At 50.0% G+C, this 26,521-nt stretch overlaps 1 protein-coding gene across 1 annotated transcript; it reads left to right on the top strand.

Annotated features, from left to right (window-relative positions):
* Window positions 1-1,607: 1,607 nt before the first annotated feature.
* Window positions 1,608-24,755, top strand: LOC308488362 (uncharacterized protein; the record flags this gene model as incomplete). Its single annotated transcript, XM_081028027.1, has 17 exons — window positions 1,608-2,138; window positions 2,619-2,701; window positions 2,818-2,974; window positions 3,086-3,247; window positions 3,339-3,464; window positions 3,756-3,976; window positions 4,070-4,119; window positions 4,232-4,325; window positions 20,149-20,222; window positions 20,438-21,036; window positions 22,245-22,327; window positions 22,901-23,057; window positions 23,223-23,384; window positions 23,469-23,594; window positions 23,689-23,909; window positions 24,015-24,061; window positions 24,621-24,755. The coding sequence occupies 17 exons, from the start codon at window positions 1,608-1,610 to the stop codon at window positions 24,713-24,715; spliced, it is 2,988 nt and encodes a 995-aa protein (XP_080884153.1). The 3' UTR covers window positions 24,716-24,755.
* Between the last annotated feature and the right edge of the window lie 1,766 nt (window positions 24,756-26,521).

The following is a 26,521-nucleotide window of genomic DNA, read 5'->3' as shown; positions in this document are numbered from 1 at the left end:
TGTCTCTCCCCCTCACTTTACAGAATGAATTCAAGACAATGATGTGTGTTGGAGATGCATAGAGAGATAGTTCATGATGGTGGAAAGGGCTCAAGCTGAGTAAGCAAACAGACAGGAGTTCAAACCTCACCGCCCCGTTTACTGGGTTCTTGGGAAGCCCACGTACCCTCCCAACTCCCTTGTCTGTGAACTGGTGGCAGAAATAGACCCCTCACAGAATGATGTGGCACATATAGGGCACGCTATACAATATTTGAGCATGGCAGGTGACCAGAGAGCCACTTTCCCCTTTCTCAACTGAATGAATGAAGCTGCCAAACTCAGCCAGGAATCTGTGGACACTTGAGAGAAAACTGTTGGGAACTGAGCCTCAGATACAGTGTGGGGACTCAGAGGCACATCGTGAGGTCAGGGGCCACTCATGGTACTGGTGGCAGGAGAGGGACTCTCTCCCATCACAGTTTACAGTGGGTGTCGGTAATTAGGTAGAACAGTGCATTGGTGGTGGGCTGCTCAAAGGGTGGGAGTGTGAGGGTGCAGAGGGGAGGGCAGGGGTGTGGCAGGGAGGCACGAGAGAGTAGAGGTGGATGTGAAGGGGTGTATGAGGGGCAGCTGTGCTGGAAAGGAAAGATGAGGGGTTGAGGGTCAGGGCTGGCCATCAGGGAGGAGCCAGCGGGATCCTTCATTGCATGTTCCTCTGTGGCTGGTGGTGTGTCCTTCCTTTTTACAGATGAGAAAACAGGCACAGAGGGGCTAAAGCACTGCTTATACCATGCAGCTTGTAAGGGGCAGAGTGAAATTCAAGCCACCACCTGTCTGGCTCCGCAGTGCATGCTGGTTCCATGGTTCACACCATTTCTGGAAGTTCTGAGGCTCAAAGGCAGCCTCCAAAACCGGGGTTCGGGAAAGTAAGGGAAAGAGAGTCGTAGAATTATTATAACTATTAAATAGAAAGGACTCCAAGATCCAGGCTTGTCACTTTACTGAGGGAAAGTAGGCTCAGAGAGGGTAGGTGAGAGGCTTCAGGTCACACAGTGAGCAAAGCAGAGTGAGACCATGAACTCAGCTCTCCTGTCAGAGCCAGGCATGTAGGATCCCCATGGTTGTACCCTGAGACAGTCCTGGGATGGTATCACTGAGGCCATTTCAGCCATGGCTGTCACCGTGGGGCAGGGAGTCCTTCCATGGGCTGACTCACTGCCTGGGGACGCAGCTGCCACAAAGCCACTTGTGCCAAAGCCCTGCTGGTCCCTCGGGCTCCAGGAACAGGAGCCAGATTCCTGCCGCCCAGCCTGAGTCACGACTGACTCGTTTTTGTGTATTTTCTCTCCACTCCACACCCCCCAAAGCTGGGTGGGAACTCTGAGCAGCACAGCGAAGTGAGTAGACCCTGGGCTGAGTAATGTGGAGTGGGGAGTTGGACGGGACCTGCAGTGATGAAATCTAGATAGGAACTCAGAGTCAGCAGTTAAGAGGACTCCACCTTTCCCAGGTGTATATAAAGGTGCCTGGAGTTTGAGGGAGCCCCAGCATCCTTCCAGCCTTCCTGAGTACCTTTCTCTTCTCTCCGCCGACTCACTCGCTCACTCACCTCCCTCCTCGGCACCATGACCACCTGCAGCCGCCAGTTCACCTCCTCGGGCTCCATGAAGGGCTCCTGTGGCCTTGGCGGTGGCTCCAGCCGCATGTCCTCCGTCCTGGCTGGAGGGTCCTGCCGGGCCCCCAGCGCCTACGGGGGCCTGTCAGTCTCCTCCGCTCGCTACTCCTCCGGGGGGTCCTGCGGACTGGGGGGCGGCTATGGCGGCGGCTTCAGCAGCAGCAGCAGCTTTGGTGGGGGCCTGGGTAGCGGCTTTGGAGGAGGATGTGGTGGCTTTGGTGCTGGCATCGGTGGTGGCTTCGGCGGTGGCTTTGGCGCTGGTTTTGGTGGTGGCGAGGGCGGCCTCCTCTCCGGCAACGAGAAGATCACCATGCAGAACCTCAACGACCGCCTGGCCTCCTACCTGGACAAGGTGCGCGCCCTGGAGGAGGCCAACACCGACCTGGAGGTGAAGATCCGTGACTGGTACCAGAGGCAGCGGCCCAGCGAGACCAAGGACTACAGCCCCTACTTCAAGACCATCGAGGAGCTGAGGAACAAGGTGTGCGGGATATGGGGGTGGCTCTGATGGCTGGAGCATTGAAAGAAGTCATGGCTGCAGTGGCCCTTAGAAAAGCACTTGCTAACATCTCCATTTTATAAACAGGGAGACTGAGGCCAGCCTTGGGGGAGTGGCCAAGGGCCACTCAGAGAATTGGTGGTAGAGGGTCCGTTTTCAGCATCTAGGTGTCTGAGCTGGGCCAGGACCTCTGACTTTCTTATGCCCTGCAAGCATTCTTTGCACTGCCCCCTCAGCTTCTCTCAGCCTGGGGCCCAGGAGGGATTGGTGGGAGAGGCAGTCTGCATCCCCTACACACGCTGAGCTGGCTGGAGAAAGCACCCCAGGCTGGCTGGGGAAACCCAGGACCTGAGCTGCCTGCTAGGTGACCCCCAAACTTGAGAGAGCTCCTTTCTCCCCTCGGTGCTCTTCACCCCTGAGTAGCAGGATCTTGGCTGACCCTGTTCTTTATCCCCTGTGCAGATCATTGCAGCCACCATCGAGAATGCTCAGCCCATTCTGCAGATTGACAATGCCAGGCTGGCAGCCGATGACTTCAGGACCAAGTAAGCAGCCTGTGGTGGGCAGAGGGCAGAGAGTATAGGGCGGGGGTGAGCAGTGGGGCCGTCCATTCAGGAGCACCGGCAGGACGCACCTGGTACACTGACCTCTGTCCTGCCAGGTATGAGCATGAGCTGGCCCTGCGCCAGAGCGTGGAGGCCGACATCAACGGCCTGCGCAGGGTGCTGGACGAGCTGACCCTGGCCAGAGCCGACCTGGAGATGCAGATCGAGAACCTGAAGGAGGAGCTGGCCTACCTGAGAAAGAACCACGAGGAGGTGAGGTCGCTGCTAGCTTTGGCAGTGGGAGGGTGGTTCAAGGGGATCGAAGATGCACCTGGGTCAGGAAAGGGGCCAGCTGAGCGACCACTTCCCGCCATCCCTTCCTAGGAGATGCTAGCCCTGCGGGGTCAGACAGGGGGGGACATCAATGTGGAGATGGACGCCGCCCCGGGCGTGGACCTGAGCCGCACCCTGAATGAGATGCGTGACCAGTACGAGCAGATAGCAGAGAAGAACCGCAGAGAAGCCGAGGCCTGGTTCCTGAGCAAGGTGAGTCTGGGGTCCTCAGCCTGCCTGCAGGACTTCCCAGCCAGGGGGCGCCTCTGCAGTGCCTCACACTTGCTCTTCTTTCCTGTCTCAGACAGAGGAGCTGAACAAAGAAGTGGCCTCTAACAGCGAACTGGTGCAGAGTGGCCGCAGTGAAGTGACCGAGCTCCGGAGGGTGCTCCAGGGCCTGGAGATTGAACTGCAGTCCCAGCTCAGCATGGTATGAAGGACCTGGCCCGCCGCAGCCCCCAAGTCATCAGTAATGGCCACAATACAATCCCACCTCTTTTTCCCCCAGGAATGGAACTGAGGGGATCGTTATACCTATTATAATACATAGATAGAGAAATTAAGGCCCAGAATGGTGGAATCACTTTTCTCCATGGTGTCTGGCTTATAAGTAGCCCATTTGGGGTTAAAATCTACATACCTCACAGGAAACATACCCAGAGACCTGGAGGGATAGCAGTGACCATCTCTGTTGACTCTCTTTTTCTTTCCCCACTCACAGAAAGCATCCCTGGAGGGTAGCCTGGAGGAGACCAAAGGCCGCTACTGCATGCAGCTGTCCCAGATCCAGGGGCTGATTAGCAGCGTGGAGGAGCAGCTGTCCCAGCTACGCTGCGAGATGGAGCAGCAGAGCCAAGAGTACCAGATCTTGCTGGATGTGAAGACACGTCTGGAACAGGAGATAGCCACCTACCGCCGCCTGCTGGAGGGCGAGGATGCCCAGTAAGTGCCTGGCCCCCCGGTTCTGCCCCACAGACCCTTCAGCCCAGTGCTGCTCCCAGCTCATCTCACTGCTCTGCCTTTTCTCCCCCACAGCCTCTCCTCCTCCCAGCACACATCCGGCCAAGCTTATTCTTCCAGAGATGGTAAGTCTCCTGAGGGTCCCGGGCATGCCAGAGCCCCCAGACCTCCCTTCTCCCTGTGTTGGACTAACTTTGCTTCCAGAGCTCTTCTCACCTCCTCTTTTCTCTCCCACAGTCTTCTCCTCCTCCTCGTCTTCCTCCGGCCGCCAGACCCGGCCCATCCTCAAGGAGCAGGGCTCGTCCAGCTTTAGCCAGGGTCAGACTTCCAAGCACTGATCTGCCTCTCCCATGTCCTCCTGCCCACCCACCGGCCTCACCTCCTGCAGGCACCGGTCAGGCCCCTGTTCTTCCAGCACAGTTCCCAGCTGTCTCCCCTCCCTCTCTGCTGGTGGTAGGCTAATAAAGCTGATTTTCTGGTTAATGCAAACCTGTGTGGTCTCTGTTGTTGAACTGAAGGGAGAGGAGTTGACAGTGCCTCTCAGGAACCTTCTGGGACCTCACAGCCTGAAAGATGCCAGAAAGAGCAAGGCTCAGAAGAGTTTGTAGAGTCTTCTTGGAAGACCTCCAAGCCATTGCGGGAGTGGGAGGTGGGACACAAAATAGGAGGGAGCTCATACGTGTTGACAGACACCGTGTGAGGCATTGCACAGAGATTCTTAGACCCTCCTGGTAACTCTGTGAGGTGGGTGTGGTCAGGCCCATTCTGGAATGGAGACAACCCTGGGATTCAGAGAGGTGAAGTAACTTGCATGAAGACATGAACACACATTGTAAGTGGCACAACTGTGGTTTACACTCAAGGCTGTGTGGCTACAAAGTCCAGGCCTATCTTTTATACTACTCTAACTTTTTAGGTATTTTAACCCAGACTCCAAAGCTTGAGCTATTAGCTCTCCCCTTTGGCTCCTAACATTTGCACACGATTTTTGTGTTGGATGGTGGAAGGGAGAGCCTTGTGCCTTGGGGATGGTACCCATGGTTAGAACCTTTCTTCTCCTAACCTGTTCCTCATCACTCCTGTCACCTTCTTCCTCTTCTTCATTCCCCTCAGCCTGTGAGTCGAGTGTGATGAGTCCCCTAGGAAATATCTGTCACCTGTGTGCTCTATCCCCACCACCACCACCACATTCCGTCCTGCTTCCCCTCTCCTCAGACCTGGCCACAGCCTACTCACTGGGACCCCTTACTGTCCATCTCTCCTATGCCCATTTCTGCCTAATGACCTTTCTAACAAGAATGTGGTCAAGATCGAGAACAAGGATGTGACCAGGAGTCTGATGCTGAACCACCTATGACGTTCCCTTTCCCCTCTGATACTCGGCACTTCCTTCTCAACCTGCTTTGGTACCTTCCCGCCCTTCCCTGCCTGGCACTCCATGAGTCAGGCATACCGGACTAATTGCAGTGTTCCACACCTGTCACTTGCCATGGATACCTCCCGTATATAAATTTGTCATGAAAAATATGAAGGTTATGTATGTACAACATAGTAAGACTTGTTAGGAAAAAGATCCATCCTAATTTGTGTCCTGTGCCTCCATTCCCACCTCCTACTTTTAACTCTTAGTTGTTACTTTTGGCATTTGCCTCTTCCCCCTCCCCCCCAAATAACAGTTGTATACAACCAGTTTTACTTTTAAATCACTTGACTTCCTGCTCTAAAGGATGGGGACTTAGCTCTCTTATACAGCGTTGCCCCCTTCACTTTTTCCTATCCTTTTAATATATTTATATTTTCATTAGAGAAATATTTAATATTTATATTATTATGACTATTTAAATATTATTCACAGTCAAATCATGTTTTATACTATATTAAATTTCCTTGGAATACATATATATTTTTCAATTTGTTTAGGTTTTCTATGTACCTATCACTAATTTATTCTCTCATTCACTGCCACAAGTATAAATATCCTCTTATTATATTAAACACTGCATATGCCATCAATTTCATCTTCTCAAAGCTGTCCCTCCTGGAGCGCTCTGTCCTCCTGCTTCAGTTTGTCTGGATGCTCTCTAGGCCTGCTGTCACCCTGGAAACTCCCTTCACTGTCATCTTGGGCATATTTTTCTGTGTTACAGCCCTTGTTTCCTGGGTCCCACATCTTCCTTTTTCCTTCCCCCCACCTTCATTTTAGTGAAGCACATAGACTTATGAGGGATTTGTAGACCTTTTATATCTGAAAACATGGTTAGTGCCCCCTCACTCTTGACTGATAGTTCGGCTGGGTATGAAATTCTAGGGAATTCTATGATATTCTCTCAGCATTTTAAAGGTATTTTTGCACTGTTTCCGGGCATCCATTGTTGCTATTAACAAGTCTAATGCTGTTTTGATTCTAGATCTTTCATACTATCCTATTTTCATCCCTTTCCCCAGAACTTTTGGATTCTTCTCTTTCTCTCTAGCAGGTGTTCTGCCTTGATGTGGCTGTGTCTTCACCTCTTATATTGGACACATAACAGAATCTTCTAATGTGGAAACTCATGCTCTTCAGTTCTGGGAAATTTTCTTGAATATTTATTTGATGGTTTTCTCGTCTCCATTTTCTCTTATACTGGAACCCCTCTTTTCCTATGTATTTCATTCTACTTTCCCTAACTTGTCTTTTTTATACTTTCTGAGATTTCCCTAAATTTTGTCATCTAATCTTATCATTTAGAATTTTAAAAAATCTGATATATTTGTAATACTTTATAGCTCTGGTTACTTCTTTTTATAGTCTCTTGTTCTTGTGTCAAGACAGAATATTTTCTCTTATCTCTTTGAGCCTATTAATCATGGCTTTAATAATTCTTCTATTTAGTATATAAAACATAACCAAAATCACACTGGATGTCTATATCATTTTGCATCCAGTTTTTATCAATATTATAAGAACAGCACTTCCTTGTGTTATTAAAAGTGGTATATAGTGGTCCACCTTATCTGCAGGGAATACATTCAAGACCTAGTGGAAGCCTAAAACTGCAGATAGTAACAAACTATATATACTATATTTTTTCCTATACATACATACCTATAATAAAGTTTACAGCTTTCTTTGTCATATCTGAATTGCCGGCATCACGATTCTTGTGCTTTGGGGCCATTATTAAATAAAATAAGGGTCATTTGCACACAAGAACTGTGATAACACGATGGATGATCTGATAACTGAGATGATGGGTAGTGTATACAGTGTGGATATGTTGCACAAAGGTATGACTCTTGTCCTGGGCAGGATGGAGCAGGATGGCAAGCGATTCAATCCCGCTACTCAGAAAGGTGTACAATTTAAAACTTATGAATTGTTTATTTCTGAAATTTTCAATTTAATATTTTTGGACTGGTTGACAGTGGGCACCTGAAAGCATGGAAAGTGAAACTTGAGGATAAGGGGGGCGGGTACCACTGTGTATTTTCTTTATTGGGGAATGTTGGGGAAGAGTGTGTTTTTCCAGGATCTGTCAGCTCCAAGTCAAGTTGTCATTTTTTTTTCAGTCTAGTTGTGGAGGGTGCAGCTCAGCTCCAAGTCAAGTCATTTTCACTCTAGTTGTGAAGGGCACAGCTCACTGGCCCATGTGGGAATCGAACCAGCAACCTGGGTGTTATAAGCACTGTGCTCTAACCAACTGAGCCAACCAGCTGCTCCTCACTGTACATTTTTAATGCTGTTTCCACTGGGTTTGTTTGTTTGTTTGTTTAGTTGCCATTTAAAATAATGTGGCAATAAACATCTTTCTGTGTAAAAGTTTTACAAATATTTTGCATTTATTTCCTTAGGCTAGATTCCCAAAAGAATGACTAGGTGAACAGATAATGGATGCTTTAAGATTCTTGATTTGTGTTGCCAAGTTGGTTTACAGAGGAGTCGTACCAGTTTCTATATTTTGCCAGCAGGGAATGGGAATGCCTATTTCAAAACATGCTCACTGACTTCGAGTATTATCTTTTAAAGTTTCTTTTTTAAATTGATTTATCTGTCACTTTTAAAGCTGAAGTTCTGGAAGCACCCTTATACTGAAATGTAGTCCTGGCCTGGGTTACTAAAACTCTGGAGCTGGAGCACCTGCTCATGAATTGTTCGGTTGGAACAGAGGATATAAAGTACCCTCTGCTTGGGTGTGGGGAGTAATTGTAACAAAGCTGTCGTGCCAGTGGCTTCAGAGTCCATACCACCCAACAATGGACCCTCAGGAAGCTCCATGAGAAAGGCCTCCATTGGAAAGATGTGGAAACTGATGTCCCAAATAATTAAGGGGGAAAAAACTTTATTGGGGGTCTCCCAGCTAGTTATGAAAAGTCCCTGAGAACAGGAACCACGTTTCTTCTGTTCATTGCTGTATCCTGTAGACACAAAACACGAACCTCTTTAAAGAAGGACAGTATTGAAGCAGCAATGTAAGCTTCCCTTTTAATAAGGGAACCAGCTTTTCTGTCTGGAAATGCCTTGCTGCCTGGATTTCTCAGGCTAAGATTTAAGACCCAGATCAGATTGCATTTTGCTATTGGCTGGCCTGGCAACAAGATGGGGAGATTGAATGCTCTCCAGTGTTCCTTGTAATTTGTCTACTTTGAACACACCCTCAGATTCTTTATGCTTGAGTTAGTGTCAAAGTTTGTGGAATATTGTTTCAGATAATTGCATAAAGTGCTAAAACAATGGCTGGAGTGAGAATTAATGATAGCTTATAAAGTGTATCTGCTGATGTAAATGAATTAGTGGTAAGCTCGTAAGGTTTTGCTTTCTTTGGTTCCATTGTTTCTGAGAGCTATAAAAAACACAGCGTCCCTCTTCGAGTCTGAGATAAGGGATTTCTCATGTTTGCCTTCCCACTGCTGGTGCTTGTTTAAGGCCTCTGATAGCTCCCTGAAACATAAACATGAATGAAGCTTTCTGTTTTGCTTGTCTTCCACAATCCTTAGATAGCACCCAGCCTGCAAGGGACACTCAATAAAGACTTGTGGAGTCAAACCACGTGTTTGGTATAGAGGCCTCTGCTCTTTCTGGCCTCCATGGAAGCATCTCAGAAGCAAGTTTCTTGAGGATAGGCTTTTTTGGATTCCGTGTGCCTCTCGTCATGTTGGTCCAAGGCAGTCCCCATTGTATTGATGAACTGCCATGGAAGAGAAAGCGAGTATTTTCTTGAGCCATGGAGGGATAAGCCAGGTGTGCGAGAGCCGAGGCGTGGAGCATGAACAGCTATTTATGTGGCCTTCCATGCTGATGTGCTGTGTTTTCACCCCCATGGCCTGATAGAACTTTGTGTCCTCCAGTCCCCAATTGTCCAGGACCACTGAAGGAGCAGATCAAGGGATGTTAAAGCAAAGATGGCTATTTGGGAGCGTCTATTTCTGACTTGGCTCCCTGTTAACCCATTGGTGGGATCCAAGGTTTCCTATTTTTCCTGCAATCATAGGATTATTACACATAAAATACTGGGGGTGCCAAAAAAATGTAAACTAGTAGACATTTTGGTCAACGTTACTCAAGCAGTCGTTCGCTATAATCAGAAGTGTCTGGACGTTGATGGTAACCACTATGAGCACCTCTTGTAACTGCAGAAGTCAAACGTGACTTGTATTCATCTTTTGTTATCGTTGTATATTGAGTATTACAATTTTAATACAGTTTTCCTTTCTTAAAATGTGTATACATTATTTCGGCACCCTCTGTAGATACGTTTTGGTCTTTCCAGCTTTTATCCGCCACACGAATAGTGTAACAACATAAATGGAAATGTAAAAAATAAAAACATTCATCCACTGTTCTGTCCCCAGGGTGTTTATTCTCCCAGGCTCCCTTCCAGCCTCATTTCGTGTGGGTACATAATACAGATGATTTTCAAATATTTAAGGGGCTTTATTATTAAACGAATAAGTTCATAGATATAAAAAACCAGTACAAAAGGACATATGTGCAAGGATATTTATTGCTGCATTATTTATAGTAACTGAAAACGGAAAACAAAGTGACTACCTCTCAGAAGTGTACAGTCAAGTAAATAGCGGTTCACTCATACCATGAAATATTAAACAGCCATCACAATCAATAAATTGGAGCTATGTCAGATGGCAAGAAACAATTCCTCAAGGTACTGGGGAAAAGGAAATGCACAACGCGGAAAGCACACGTAAGATATTGATCCCACATGTGTGAATAAACAAGGACCAGACCCATATTTATATACATGCATGTGTGTGTATATAGTTTTACGAGCACCAAAAATATGAAAGGGTACACATGAATTTATTAGCATGGATTTACCTTGGGTGTAGGGTGGGAGGCTGATGTGGGTAGAGGGGTGGTATAGTTGGGAAAAGGAGATCCAAAAAAAAGGAAAAGAAAAAGGAGTTCACACATATTTATACATATACATAAAATTGTGTATGTGTGTATATGAACAAAGAAAATAAACAAAAAATTAAAAACCAAAGAATCAGTTAATTTGTTAAATATCACATTAGCTTCCTAGTTAGAAACAGATTTGCACCCACTACTATCCTGGACTGTCAATTTTATATTGCTATATAATAGATCTTTTTTTACCATTTTAATAATTTTTAAGTGTACAGTTAAGTATATTCATGTTGTTCTGCAACAAATCTGTAGAACTTTTTCATCTTGTAACATGGAAACTATACCCACTAAACTTGAATTCCCTCTTCTCCCTCTCCCCAGTCCTTGGTAACCAATTTTCTGCTTTCTGTTTCTATGAATTTGACTACTTTACGTACTTCATCTGGGTGGAATCATACCCAGATTTATCCTTTTTGTGACTGGCTTATTTCCCTTAGCATAATGTCCTTGAGGTTTATCCATGTTAGTTAGCATGCAACATACCATATAATAGATTTTTAATTCATTTTACATTTAGATAATACCGTAATATGACTTTACAAATTAAAAGCTATCACAAAAGAAGAGAAAAATAAAACTGAAGTAAGATCATAATCCCTTGCAGAAGGTAGTGTGGAATAATGGAGGGAAGCAAGAGGCCAAGCTGGGGTTGACCTTTGAGCATGACGTCGGGCCGATCGATTTATCTCTCTGCGTCTCAGATTCCTCTATGGCAAATTTAGAGTCCGGGCATGGCACTCTTTGTCCTCCTTCTCCTAGAGGTGTCTCAAGTGTGTGCAGGGTGGGCAGAGCCCGTGGTGGCCTTACTTTAGTTTTATTTACCTGAAGGGGTTCATGTGAGGATTAAAGAAGATAAAAAGGTAGACAAAGCAAACCGTAGGCACCCAATAAATGTTTGTTTGCTTCTTCCCTCTCCCTTTGACAGTTTTCAAAGCAGCCTGACCTGTAATTATCTTATCTGATTCTTGCGGCAGGGACAGGCAGCTGTGTCCTGCCTGCTAAGACTGACCTGGAGCAAACCCCTCCTCTCTACCTGCTCTTGGCCAACTCCTCGCTATCTCCCTGCAAGGCACTCATCCTATTTTACAGGTCAGAAAACTGAGTCTCAGGGAGGCTGAACAACTTGCCCAAGGGTGCATGACTGGTAGGTGGGAAGTCAGAACACTCTCCTTCCCCCATGGCACCTCCATGCAAGACTTCCAGATGAGCAGATCCTTGGCCTTGTTTGACTTGAGTCAGGTTGCAGAGAAGGTGAGTTCCTGCAGGAGCTGAGTGAACTCAGCCCACATCCCCTTACAGGCTGCTCTGTGCCAGGTGTGCTGGGCTGGGGATGGGGTACAGTGACCAATCAGGAGCTGAGACACAGACGTTCAGCACCTACGCAGGGCATGACACTCTTTGTCCTCCTTCTCCTAGAGGTGTCTCAAGTGTGTGCAGGGTGGGCAGAGCCCGTGGTGGCCAAGCTCCTCCCAGGCAGCCCGGCCTTGACTCACTGATGCCTCCCCTCCCTTTCTTCCTCCTCTAGGTAAGCGGTGGGGTGTTTATACCACAGAAATGGCTACAAATCAGGGCTCTATTGATTGAAGTCTAGACTTTTTTAAGTCTAGACTTAAACATATAAGAAAAATATGTTCAAAATAATGCAGATTTTTCTTAAAAGTGTACTATGTCTATAGTCATTGCATTGTGAATGGCAAAAAATGTAAGAAAATACTGAAAATACCCTTTCAGTATTTGAAATCTTCTCTCTGATTCGGCATAGAAGTCACTCACATCCCGGATGAATGACTGAAGTTAGGCAGGGGTCTCTTGTTTCACTGTTATCTTCAGCCGTGCCATGGGTCATGCTGAGTGACGTGGGGTGGGGGTGGGGGGGTTTCCGCCGGCTTTGGGACCTTATTGGATACCTGAGCTGCTGTTTCCCCATCTCTCTCACTTCCAGGCCAGCGGAGGCAATGCTGGGCCTCCAACCTCAGAATGGGGGTGCTGCTGGCAGCTCCCACGACTTCTCCCCTCACACCCAAACCATCCTGCTGACTCTTCCTCAGCAGGGCTTCCAGGCCTACCTGTTCCCAAAGACTCCACCCTGGCTAGGCCCTCACAGACTCACCAGCTCATCACCTTGGCCTCAGCAGCTCTTGTGAGGCCTCCCTCCTGTCTGTCACTGCAACGCCCCAGCCCTTTCCTGGACTCCTCTCTCTTCTTTGCTCTATCTTGTCCTGACGGTTGATGTCTGTTCTCCATTTGAGCTCACCTCTGCCCCCCATCGGTCAAACTCTAGCGCTTAATTTAAAGGAGATTTTTACCAGAGGTTTACAATGTGCTGAGCACCATGCCGTGAATTGTCTGTTCCTCTCCCTAATCCTGCGAGGTAGTAACTGTTATTTTGCCCATTTGATAGGAAACAGGCTTGGAAAGCTGTGTGACTTGGCCAAGGTCACATGGCTGCTGAGTGGGGAGCCGGCTGACTGATTTGGGAGGCCCTGCTGCTTCCCGGATCCCACGTAGTGTCAGGCTGAGGCTGAATCTGCATCCCAACCTCTGACGGTGGAAAGCACTCCTTTTCTCCCTGGAACTTCCTGAGGACTCCTCTCCCTTCTTTCTCTTTCCCTCTGTCCTGCCACCCCATTAGCACAGGACTCCTGACACAGCCATTCTGTGTCCCAGGTGCTGACTGTCCTTGAGACACAACCCCTGGTGTTGGAGTTCCCATAGCCACGCCCTTTCTGGGAATGCCCTCTCCCCACTCCACCCATCCGGAGCTCTTCCTTCTTTTAAAACCTGAGTCAAAAGCAACCTTTCCTAGAAATCTTCCACGTGCTACCCACTCCACCTGGTGGCTTTTCGGCTCCAGGCTCCCCTCGCCACGGAGCAGAGAAAGCTCTAGGCTCATTTGCCCTCTCCTCAGACTGGACATCCCCAAGGGCAAAGGCTGTGTCTCTTCCATCAGACCAGAGTAATTACAGTAAATTAACATGCTGAGCACCTACTACTGGAGAGACACTTTGTGACCCTGAAGGCACTGTGGTTAAGCTATAAGGTGGGGGGGGGGTGCACAGATCCTGGAGGCAGTGAGTGGGAGGGCTGAGAAGGGGGAAAGCCAGATCATCTGAGGTGATGGGTGGGACTTTGGGAGAAGAGAGGTCAATTTCATTCCTTACCTGGATAATGGCAAGGCAACATCTTCTTTCCCTTTTCTGCCCTTCTTCCAAAGTATGTTCCACATGGACACCAGAGTGGCCTTTGTAAAACACCCCTGAGAGTGTTGCTCCCTAGCTGAGAACCCTCAGTGCCCCCAGTGTTGTTAGGATAAAGTCTGAGCTCCTCAGCATGACCTTTGTCACCAGGCCTCTGCTCTCAGTTCCATCAGGCAGATCCAGCCATCAGCTGTGAGCTCCAGCAATGCTTAGATGCTTGCAGTTTCCTGCAGACCGCCTGCCTCTGTCTCTGCTCAGGTGCTTCCCTGAGCAAATGGGACGTCCTCCCTCACTTCCTTGGCTTGCTTAGCATCGACTCAGTTAAGAACTCCTCTAGGATGTTTGCCACCCTGGGATCACTGCCCTTTCTCTGTGTTTCATCCATCCTGCACCCACTTGCTCATCTACCTACCCACCCACCATCTATCCACCCTCCATTTTTCTCTCCCTCCATCTGTCCATCCACTCATTCATTCTTTTACATTCTCTTACCATCTTCCCGTTTCTCTCTTCCTCCCCTTTTACTCTCCCTCCCTCTCTTTTGTCCCTTATTGAGTATCTACTTTATGCCACACAGTCTGCAGAAATCATATCTTAAATCTGTGCTGAACTTAAATCTGTGCTTGGCCTTAAAGAACACGAGGGGTTTGGGCAGGAAGAGAGGACAGAAGTGGAAATTTAGGCAGAGGCTGGGAGATGAGTGGGGACATAGGGGTCAGCGATGGGACTGGGCTATTGGGGATGGAGCTCAGTTTACAGTGGACATCATGGGGAAATGGCTGGAGAACTGAAGCCTTCCTTTCTCTGAACAGGATGCTATAGGGAGTTAGTGAACCTGTCTGTTGCTGGCCTTTGGCCATCTAACCTTTTATGTTCTTAACAACCTGAGCGAGACTCTGGGCTTCAGGCACAGCTCTTTCACCCTGCATATTCTCACCCTGCCTAGCTCAGCTTCTTGGGTGATATTTGCTAAACATTTTGCACTTTCAAAGTAGGCTCCTCTGCTCTGTGACTTTGGACATGAGCCTTCCCCATTCTGGGCCTCAGTTGCCCCATCTATAAAGTTGAAGCTGGTCTACATGACGGTGGAGGCCCTTTTTGGCTCTGACTTTTGGGGCCCCTCTAGCAGGAAGGGACCTGTCACTAGAGAGTCAGGCAGAGCTGGGGTTGAATCCTGGCTGAGCAGCTTCCTTGCTGTGGACCTTGGGAATTTCTTCGACCTCTGAACCTTCTGCATCTATAATGTGGGCTGGTCAGTCTCTGCTCTGTCAGCCCCAGCAGCCGGCAGGCTCAGATAAGGCCATGGGCTTGGCTCAACCCATCTGTTGTGTCAGCCCAGGCTTTCACAAGGACACTGGGCCCAGATGGGCAGGCTGGCTTGGGAAACCAGCGGGTGGCAGAGCTTTCTAGGGGAAAGGGGACCCAGAGCCTCAGGGAGGTGCTCCAGGCTCCCGACTGCCTGCTGTGCTTGCAATCCTGCCTGCTCCCAGCCCCCATGCTAGTCCTACCTTTCTGGCAGCAGAGGTGAGCCAGGCCCCAGCCCACTGTCTCTACAAGTGACAGCCCTCAGCCCTAGGAGACTCTACCCTGGCTACACACAGGTGGCTGGGACTTGGTGGGGAGAGGGATGAACAAAGTGAAGGGGGCTGGGAAGGGGAGAGTATGGAGGAACAGGGAAGAAAAGGCAGGGGATTCAGGACTCTGCCAGGAAGAGAGGAGAAGGTCAGCCCTGGGAAGACCCTGGGAGTCTGAGAATCACAGAGGGATCCAACTAGTCACTTGACTATGAGCCTCTCTGGATCTCAGACTTCCTACCTGTGACATAGGGAAGACACCGACTGCCCCTCCATTCCCCTGGGGCTGACAGAGGCCTAGTAAAAGACTCTAGACATCAATGATTAGAAAAAGATGGTATCTCTTTAAGGGAAGCTTGCGTGGGAGTGACTTAGGGCACAGAGAGGATTTGAGCAGGCCCAGTTTGGCTTTGGGGCTAGACAGCAGACGAAGAAAGAGTTTTTCTTGGGCCTGGACACCCCTCCCCTCCAAGTCTCTCCTAAGAGCCAGATTCCTTCAAGGGGTCCAGGCAAATGAGGCCGTTGGGCGTCAAGAGCTCTTCCCCTCCACTGACAGATGTGAATACTAGTGGGTGAAAGTTTAAGGAGAAATAGGGTAGTTGCATAGTCTCAGAATGTCTTCCTCAAAGTATTTATTAATTTCAATGGGAAAAATAGTAACATTACAGTGGAGAAATCTAGCAAACACCACCTTAGCCCATGGACAAGGTTAACGTGACGTGTTCATGAGTCTTACATGCCTGAGAGCATGCACTGAGAAGGGCACAACATCATTTCTGTTCTTTTCTTGCCAAAATGCATAACCTCAATCTGATGATGAGAAAATGTCAGGAAAACCTAAACTGAGGGGTATTCTGCAAAATAGCTACTGACCAGTACTCTTCAAAAGTGTCAAGGTCATGGAAGACAAGGAAAGACTGAGGAGCTGTCACAGATGGGAGGAGACTTGGGAGACATGACAACTAATGGAATGTGGAATCCTGGATTGAATCGTACAACAGAAAAGGACCATTAATGGAAAAACTAGAGACATTTGAATCAAATCTGCAGTTAATTTATAACATTGGGTCAATGTTAACTTATTGTTTTTTTTTTATTTTAGATTTTTTTTTAATTGGGGAAGGGGAACAGGACTTTATTGGGGAACAGTGTGTACTTCCAGGACTTTTTTCCAAGTCAAGTTGTTGTCCTTTCAATCTTAGTTGTGGAGGGCGCAGCTCAGCTCCAGGTCCAGTTGCCGGGGGTGCAGCCCACCATCCCTTGTGGGAGTCGAACTGGCAGCCTTGTGGTTGAGAGGACGCACTCCGACAAACTGAGCCATTCGGGAGCTCCTTGGCAACTCAGCTCAAGGTGCCGTGTTCAATCTTAGTTGCAGGGGGCGGAGCCAATCATCCCTTGCAGGACTCGAGGAATTGAACCGGCAGCCTTGTGGTTGAGAACCCACTGGCCTATGTGGGAATCGAACCGGCAGCCTTCGGAGTTAGGAGCATGGAGCTCTAACCGCCTGAGCCACCAGGCTGGCCCCTAACTTATTGGTTTTGATCATTGTACAACGTTAATGTGATAGGCTCATATTAGGGGAAGCTGGGTGAAGAATGCACATGAACTCTGTACTACTTTTGCAACTTTATCTGAAAGTCTAAAATTATTTCAAGTTAAAAGTTAAATTAAAAAAAAAAAGATTTCTCCAGAGCAGTTTTCTATCTGTGAAGGAACCAGAGAAATTGAGTGGTGAGAAGTCTGGACCAGAGACCTGAGAATTCTGTGCCTTCCTGCTGCCGACTCCCTTATATTTTTGAACTAAATGTTCCCAGAAGCCTTCCAGAGTGGCCATGCCCACATTTCAGCATACTGTCTCTCCACCATGTTTTCACCACTGCCTTTGCAACGTGGATAGCTGCCAGTCTGTTAGATGGTGATAATGGGTTGAATAGTGTTCCCCTCCAATTCATGTCCACTGGGAACCTCAGAAGGTGACCTTATTTGAAAACAGGTCTTTGCAGATGTAATGTAAGAATTGAGATGAGATCATACTGGATTAGGCTGGGCAGTAGATCCAATGAGGGTCCTTATCAGAGATAGAAAAGGACACATAGAGACAGAGATGGAAGCCGTGGGAAGACGGAAGCAGAGACTGGAGGTTTGCTGCCACAAACCAAGGACCGTAAGGAACCACCAGAAGCCGGAAGAGTAAGAAGGAATCTCCCCGAGCGCCTTCACAGGGAATGTGGCACTGCCAACGCCCTGATTGCAGACTTCTGGCCTCCAGAACTGTGAGAGAATAACTTTCTGTTGTTTTAAACCACCAAGTTTGTGGTCACTTGTTATGGCAACCCCAGGAAACAAATACATATGGATTGCACTTTTTTTTTCAATTGGGGACTACTGGGGAACAGTGTGTTTTCCCAGAATGTCATTAAGTTGTTGTTTTTCAATCTAGTTGTGGGGGGCGCAGCTCACTGGTCCATGTGGGACTCGAAGCGGCAACCTTGGTGTTATGATCAGTGAGCCAACTGACTGCCCCAATTGCACTTTTCTTATGTTTGTTCATATCTTAAGTAATTTTGAAGTGTATCCTCTTTCCCTCTCAGGCTGGGGGCTTCCTAAGGGCAGGGACAGTCTCTTCCATTAGACTGAGCTCCGAGGGCGGGGGGCTGTGCCTCCCTCCTGAGACAGGGATATCCTGAGGTCCCCTCCTTCCTTAGAATCCCATCCCCTGGCACCCTGCCTGGTCCTTAGCACACAATGTAGGCTCTGAGGGGCGGCTGCCTGGCCCTGCTGATTTATGTGTGTGGATTGGTATCAGTTCCCCCACAGGCTGGTGCTGGGAGACTCACCAACTACAAGCGGCACCTCCCCAGACTCCTCCTTTACCCCTCCTTCCTGGGGCAACTGGAGGAGGGTCAGGTAATGGCATTCATACAAAGCCGGCCTAGGAATCCAGAGGTGGGGTATTCCAGGCGCCCACAGACCACCCCCCATCCCATTAACCCCTGCTGCCCCAGAAAGCTGCCTTTCCTCAAAATGTCACAAGAACCACGCTGGGCCATTGGTGCCTAGTTCCATGTCTGCAGGAAAAGGGGGGTTGGCCTCAGGATCTGAGCCATGGTCCTAATCCCAGGTTGGGGGAAAAGATCAGACTTGTATTCCACGCTGGGGTTCCAGGGTCTGTGGGGGTGAGGAGGGCTGGCAAAATTCTCTCCTTAGATTGTGTGCATGCGTTTATATGTCATTGGTGCCCTACCCTCTTTATTTTTTGGAATTCCCCTTGGAGGGAGCCAAGGAGGGAGCCTCTTTTGAGTTCCATGAATCAGATAAGGGGGGAAGGAAAGCTTTTCCTGTGTCCATGCTCCAGGGTGTTTCTTGCAGGGAGACAAGGTGGTGGGCAGCACAGAGAAAGCCGGTATTGGGCTCTGCACCCACTTTTGCTCCTTGGGTCCCTCTCGATGTTGCTTTCTTTTTCTGGTGAGCACCCACTCCCCAACCCACAGCTGATAGCAATATGTCTCCTATCAAAAGAATTTGTCCCTCAGCCAAAGTGCCTGCTGTCTCTCACTGGGGAATTGTAGGGTTGGTTCGGGTGGGGGACGGCCTTCTGGAAGATTAAGAGTGTTTGTCAGGGGTGGGGCCCTTGCTTACTCACATCCTTGTGAGTTCTTGGAGCAGCAGATTTGGGGAGCCCACAACCTCAAGTGTCTGTCTCAGCATTGTCTTCTGAGCTCCTAAACTTGGTGGGGGCAGGGACTCCCTGACGTCTGCTCTGATGGCAGTGAGGGTTGGGGGAGAAGGAGGCTCCACTTTTCTTCTGGGAGCAGTTGATCCTCTGAAGAGCAAAGAGAGTTGGAGACTCCAGCGGGGGCTGTTGGGGCCTGTCTGGGGAGATGGTGCTTGTTAGACAGCCCCAGACACGACCAGAATCTTCCCAACGTGCCTGCCGGGGTCTGTGGAGCTGAGGGGCTGGCAGGAAGGCAGGGTGTGGCCAGAGGGGTGCCTTTGGAGGTTGTCTGGGAGATGTAGGATAGCTGAGGTCCTGATACACAAACCTCCAAGGCAGAACCAAGTGGACCCCTGGAAATGTCCCCTGACTCTTGGGGCCTCAGGATTCAGGGACTTGTTGAGTCTACTCCCAGGTGATTACATTTCCTCCCCTCCACCCCCAAATCCTTGGGTCAGCTCCACAAGAGGCTCCAATATGGGTGTCTGAGCCAGCCCCTCCCACCAGGGATGTCCTGGGGGCCTGAGAAGACACCTGGGGCTGGAAGCAAAAAAGCTCTTCCAGGCTTGTTCCAAGGGTGGTGCTGTACTATGCTTGGAGCCCAGACTGGGCTACAAAAACGCTAACCAGCTTTGTGCCACAGTCAGCTTACAAAACTCTTTCACATACACTGCCCAGTTGGATTCTGGGAGCTGACTCGCAAGTAGGCAGGGTAGATGGTAATTACTCCCGCTTTACAGATGGGCAAACTGAGGCTCAGAGAATTGTCAGGTCCTGGGCCACACAGGAGTAAATGGCAGAGCCAGGACTCGTTGACTGCATGTTCTTTCCCAATGTGTCTCACAGGCTGTGCCTGTGACACCATCTGGCATTAGCCAGAGTGGGAAGCTAGCGCCAGGGGCTCATCTGCAGGTGTGTGGGAAATCTTAGGATCTTTGCCAAGGGCAGGGAGAGCTGCCTGGATTTCTCTTCAATGGGGGTGTCAGGACGGAAGCCTGAGCCACCTGACTGGCTAGGGATGTGATAGGCTCCTTAACACAGCCCAGCAGGTCAGACCTGGGAGGTCCCCAAGACCGTCTCATTTCTTTCTATAGATGGTAACATTGAGGGGGCATCTCTGTGCCTGACGTGACCTTGCCATGCTGGTGTGTCTCCAGCCAGGTGCCACCTGCAGTGGTGGACTTCCTCTAAGTAAATGTCAAAGGCCAACCTAGTTAAAGGTGCAGAGGCCCTGCTCCCTGCTACCTGGCTGATCCCAGCATGCCGGTTCCTAAGGGCTACAGCTCCCAGGGCCTGATGGGAAAGTGTAGCCTGCAGGCCCACACCTTCTCATGTGAATCACGTCTGGCGGGACAAGAAACCCAAAACACCCCAAACAATGAGTTTCCAGTAAAATATGACAGACATGATGAGGCGGAGGAGGGGAGGGACCTGGCTGAGAGTTGGCGCTGGCCTGTGGGTGGTGAAAGCCAAGGGGAATGGAAAATGCCAGGCCCGCCCCCTACTCATGAGTATAAAGCACCTACATCCTTTTCCAACTTACCTGAGCACCTCTTTCTTTTCTTTGCCGACTCACTTGCTCACTCACCTCCCTCCTCGGAACCATGACCACCTGCAGCCGCCAGTTCACCTCCTCGGGCTCCATGAAGGGCTCCTGTGGCATTGGCGGTGGCTCCAGCCGCATGTCCTCCGTCCTGGCTGGAGGGTCCTGCCGGGCCCCCAGCGCCTACGGGGGCCTGTCAGTCTCCTCCGCTCGCTACTCCTCCGGGGGGTCCTGCGGACTGGGGGGCGGCTATGGCGGCGGCTTCAGCAGCAGCAGCAGCTTAGGTGGGGGCTTTGGTAGCGGCTTTGGAGGAGGATATGGTTGGGCTATGGGTTCTGGCATGGGTGGTGGTCTTGGCGGTGGCTTGGGTAGTGGTTTCGGTGGTGGCTTTGCTGGTGGTGAAGGGCTCGTGGGAGGCAGTGAGAAGGTGACCATGCAGAACCTCAACGACCGCCTGGCCTCCTACCTGGACAAGGTGCGCGCCCTGGAGGAGGCCAACACCGACCTGGAGGTGAAGATCCGTGACTGGTACCAGAGGCAGCGGCCCGCCGAGACCAAGGACTACAGCCCCTACTTCAAGACCATCGAGGAGCTGAGGAACAAGGTGTGTGGACTGGGCAGCAGGAGGTGCCATTCCATTACCTGAGCCTGGAGCACTAGATGCCTCAAGCTATTGGCACCTTTAGATTCTTAGACAAGGCAGATCCTTTCCTCTGGTCCTGGATGCCCCCGACAGAGCTGGTCAGTGGTAAGATGGTTTCCATGGACTTGCTCATGCATTCAGATCATGTGAGACCAGGAATTCCTACCCTTACATTTTACAGAGGAAGAAGTTGAAGCTTTGAGAGACGCTGTGACTGGCCCAAAGGCACATAGCAAATTACTGCAGCGCCGAGGCTAGAACACTTGTGCCCCACCTGCCAGTACAGGAGGCAGCTACCTGTTCCTTCTCCAGCACAGGGGAGGAGCAAGGCTGTAACGGGACCAGGCTAGACACCCAAACCGTTCATTAGCTCATTAGTCTGAGCTGGGGTGGCTGCCGCCCATGAGTCCTGGCACTGGCTGGCCCCTCCCCACAGCCAGGCGGGCACAGAAAACACACAGACATACTGGCGGCCCACCCTATGGACCCTGCGCAGGAGAGAACCTGGAATTTTTGTCATCTGACTCTAGTCCCCTGCTCCCTGCTCCCACATCGCCCCAGAAGCCCTCCCTGCTGATTCTGTTTCCATTGGTGTCTGGCTCTGATGCCTTGTGTGGATTAAGGAAATGAAATGACTAGGGAGGGAACTCCAGCTAATCCAGGGTTCAATCATCTTTTTTTCCTTCTGTTTCCGCTTTTCTAATCTCCTGTGCCAACTGGGTCTCATCTTTTGGGAAAGCCTCATCTGAGGTCCCATGCTCTGCTGGTTTGAAAAGGAATGTATGTGCCTGTGGAGGACCGGAGGCCTGGCTTGTGCAGAGAAGGAATTCAGATTGAGAACTGGGTCTCATCTGTAGGTGGGGATTTGAGGCCCTGAGACCTGTCTCAGGTTTTACAGCAAGTCAGTGGTAAAACCAGGATTAGAACTCAAGAGCTTGTGATTCTGAGGGTAGGGTGTTTTCTACCCCTTCTGCTGACCACAAGTCAGCAAAGTCCTGGGTCAAACCTGGACGACCAGAGATTACCCTGTAGGTTGCTATGGCGAAGTCTTTTGGGGAGGAGGGAGGACTCAGGCAAAAGCATGAAAGCAAAAGCCTAATGCCAGCTGCAGCGAAGCCTGGCTCGGGATGTCCATTTGACCAATGACCTGTGTGACATTTCCTTTGTAGATCCTCACGGCCACCGTGGACAACGCCAATGTCCTCCTGCAGATTGACAATGCCCGCCTGGCTGCAGATGACTTCCGCACTAAGTGAGTTTGCAGTGGGGGCGAGAATGCCGTCTTCCCAGGGTGGGGCATTTTTGGAGCAGTGTTCCCTAAACAGCACTGATGAGTGCCAGGTCGCCATGTGAAAACCCGTTAGGGTGCTTGTAAAAATATAAGTGAAACTCTTGGGCCCCACCCGCAGAGTTCTGATTCAGTTATTTTTAACAGGCTACCTGGGTGATTCTGACCCACAGCTAGGTTTGGGATCCACTGTTTTAGGGAGAGCCACTTCCCACTTCCCCATGGGCCCCTAAAGTTTAGGAGGTAGTCATATTTAGAGGCCTTGTGTGCTATTGGTTGGCTGGAACTAGAAGCATCTCCTGTCCCTGAATTCTGCAGCGTGATGAACTGCCTTATTCCCTGCCCCACCCCCAGGAATGTTCAGATCTGAGCAATCAATGTGCCCTGTGTCCAGCCATTTATGGAGCCATTTTCAAGATTGGCTCCCTAAACTACTCAAAGGCGCCAGCTATGGGAAGAAGCTGCAGGGAGAAGAGAACAAAGCCTTCAGTGTGGTCAGGAGGGGTGTCTCATTCCTTTTTTCTCGGATCATTCCAGGTATGAGACGGAGCTGAACCTGCGTATGAGCGTAGAGGCCGACACCAATGGCCTGCGCAGGGTGCTGGACGAGCTGACCCTGGCCAGAGCCGACCTGGAGATGCAGATCGAGAGCCTGAAGGAGGAGCTGGCCTACCTGAGAAAGAACCACGAGGAGGTGAGGGCTAAATGGAAAAGACTGCTTAGAAGATAAAGTGGGAGGGAAGAATTGGAATTGAGATTGTCGAGGGCAACATTCAGGCCAGGAATACCTCTGACTGGGGCATCCCAATCAGCTGCCAGAGTGAGGCTCCTGACTGTGGGCTCTTCTTTGGTCGTGCAGGAGATGCACTCCATGAGAGGCCAGGTTGGCGGAGACATCAACGTGGAGATGGACGCCGCCCCTGGTGTGGACCTGAGCCGCATCCTGAACGAGATGCGCGACCAATACGAGAAGATAGCAGAGAAGAACCGCAAGGATGCCGAGGACTGGTTCTTCAGCAAGGTAGGTGGCATTCAGGGTGCAAGGGACCCAGGAGACCTGCCTTCCAGGAACTTCCAGGGTGAAATGACATTTTCTTTCCTGTAGACAGAGGAGCTGAACCGCGAGGTGGCCAACAACAGCGAGCTGGTGCAGAGTGGCAAGAGCGAGATCTCCGAGCTCCGGCGCTCGGTGCAGAACCTGGAGATCGAGCTGCAGTCCCAGCTCAGCATGGTAGGGGGCGCTGCCAAGCCTGGGGTGGGCTCAGGACTAGGAGAAAGGGAATGGCCAACTCAGTGATTCCTGAGCCTCTTTCCCTCCCTCCCAGAAAGCATCCCTGGAGAACAGCCTGGAGGAGACCAAAGGCCGCTACTGCATGCAGCTGTCCCAGATCCAGGAGATGATCGGTAGCGTGGAGCAGCAGCTGGCCCAGCTGCGCTGCGAGATGGAGCAGCAGAACCAGGAATACAAGATCCTGCTGGACGTGAAGACACGTCTGGAACAGGAGATAGCCACCTACCGCCGCCTGCTAGAGGGAGAGGACGCCCAGTGAGTGCCCTGCCCTCCCTCCCAGTCCATCTTCCCACTATTCACTCACTGCCCACCCTCCCCTCACCATGTTTCTAATGATTCTTCCCCTTTCTGTCTTCACAGTCTCTCCTCCTCCCAGTTCTCCTCTGGCTCTCAGTCGTCCAGAGATGGTAAGACCTTCCTCCTCATCAAACCTGGACTCAGGACCACCCCTGGTCTCCCAGCAGATCTAGAAAGTTGGGTAGGGGTTTCCTCAGAGGTTGAACTAGAGTTCCCTCACCCACTATCCCTTATAAACCATTTTCTAAACCCTCCTTAGGGCTAGAAGCTGGGGGTTTCCATTTCTTACTTTTGTCACCCAGTGTCTGTGGCACACTTCATGGTGCTGGTGGTCAGTACCATGGACAGGGCTCGACATGGCTCTGCCCTCCATGGGTCGGTCAATCTGGGTCTATTTGGGACAAATGGGACTGAACTAGTCCTATCTGAGTTCTTAGAGGCTCATTCTGAGGACACAGACTCCACTCCTGACCTTAGGGAGTCCTAATCTGAAAGAAATGTACTGATAATATTAGCGCTGGGGCAAGAGCTGTGAATAAAGAGATAATCAGGGGAGAGGGCAGCAGGGAGAGAGTTCATTTAAGTCCCTTCATCTCCTTGGCCTCCCCACTTCTGATTTCCTCACTGCCTGTCCACTGCTGGTAACATCGTCTCTCCCCTCCTCCCCAGTGACCTCCAGTCGTCAGATCCGCACCAAGGTCATGGATGTGCACGATGGCAAGGTGGTGTCCACCCACGAGCAGGTCCTTCGCACCAAGAACTAAGGCTGCTCAGCATTGCTCAGGCCTCGGAAGCAGCCTCCCCGTGTGGACACAGATCTCACTGGGAGATCCCCTCTCCCATCCCCCAAGCACTTCACACCGGAGCCCTGCCTCACCCTTGCCCCCTTTGGCATTCAATAAAGGTTTATTATCTGAGTTGTGCAACTCCTGCCTCTGCCTGGTCATCGTCAGTAGCGGAGGTGGGAAGAAAGGGGAGGAAGCATCTCTTTGGAGTTCATCATAGCACCTGGCTGTAGCCTCTGGGACTGGGCGAAAGGGCCTGGGGGAGGATTGGGCTTACGTCCCTGGATGGCTTTCACCATCTCAAAAGATACAAATAGAGGTACGCGCCAAGTCATGTGGTGGCTCCTAGGGCATGAAGGCACATGCATTCATTCACTCACTCATTCATTTATTTGTTCTTTTGTTCATGTATTCACCAGATATTATCGAGTGGCTTTTGCATGCCAGGCATTGCACTAGGGATTGTTATCAGGAATTTCTTTGAGAAGACACTGAAGCTATAGATCTTCTCTTCCTACCCCTCAGTAACCATGCACACATTTGCATACAATTCATGAGGTTCATGGATCCCCTAAAGCTCATCAATGGAGGTCCATGGACCCAGTAAGAGCTCATGCTTTACTGAGAGTTTTGTCTCCCTCCGTGCCAGCTGCCCTTGCCTCTTGAGCTGGGTCAGCATCCTGCCTGCTCTTAGTTGATGGAGGGCAAGTTGATCATCATCTTCAATCTTTCCACACCTGAAAAGTGGGCATAATGACAGGAACTCCCTCATGGGCTTGTTGTGAGGATTTGAGGGAAGAACGCGTGTGAGGCCACTAACAGCGCCTGGCACAGCGCAGGCTCACGGTACCTCTGTGTGAGCGAGACTACCTCTTGTGCGTGGTGACTCTCCGTCCATGATGAAGCCATTTTCAGAGGCTTGGGAACACACTGACTGGATTCTAACCCAGGCTCTGTTCTGCATTAGCTCGTGATCTTGGAGAGCCTCTGTTTCCAGTAAGCAGGGTGAACGCTGGTTCTTGGAGTTGCTATGGGAATCCAGTGAGTAAATGCATATTAAGAGCCAGGATTGTAAGAGCCTCCTTTGGTGGGGAGTGTCTTTTCCTGTCTTTGGGGGACAGGAAAAGGAAGAGTAAGGGGAGGACCTCACCTGAGTGCATAGTGAAGATTCCAGAGATGGGTAGGGCTCACTGCCTGGAGCTAGGAAAGAGCTGACTAGTGACTGTGTCAGTTTTAACAGCTCATTCATTTGGCTGCATGAATGAAGCATCTAGGGAGAGTCACAGGTGGGGTTAAAGAAAGATAATTTTTTAGGACAATTGCCTAAAAGCCAGAGTTTTGGAATCAGACACCCTGGGTTGGAGTCCTGGCTCTTACACTGACTAGCCTGGAAGAGTTTGGGCAAGGTCCTCTTTCACAAAATGGGGAATGAAACCCTTACTATATACCATTGATAGAGGATTAGATGATTTCACGCAGGTAATGAGTTTAGCATCGTGTTTGGCACATAGTTGGTGTTCTATAAATGATAGCCTAGAAGGGTGAGTTATTAGGAAGAGGAATGAAGTGATGTTGGTTTCTTGTGACCCCATCTTCACTCCAGGGAAGAGAAGTCTGCTTTGTGTCCCTGAAACTCCTGGGTGTTTTCTAACCTGAGTTTTGGCATTAAGAAGAATTGATCTGGGGGTGATCTCTGGGTGAGGGTGGGCCATCCTGGAGGCGAATGACCAGAGTTTTGGAGGTATGAGCAGATGACTCAGGGAGGAGGGAGATTTGAAGGAGCTC

This window comes from Rhinolophus hipposideros, assembly GCF_964194185.1.
Source record: "Rhinolophus hipposideros genome assembly, chromosome: 20".
Lineage (NCBI taxonomy): Eukaryota > Metazoa > Chordata > Mammalia > Chiroptera > Rhinolophidae > Rhinolophus > Rhinolophus hipposideros.
The sequence above is the reverse complement of the archived record's forward strand: the minus strand, read 5'-3'. Positions and strand labels throughout refer to the sequence as shown.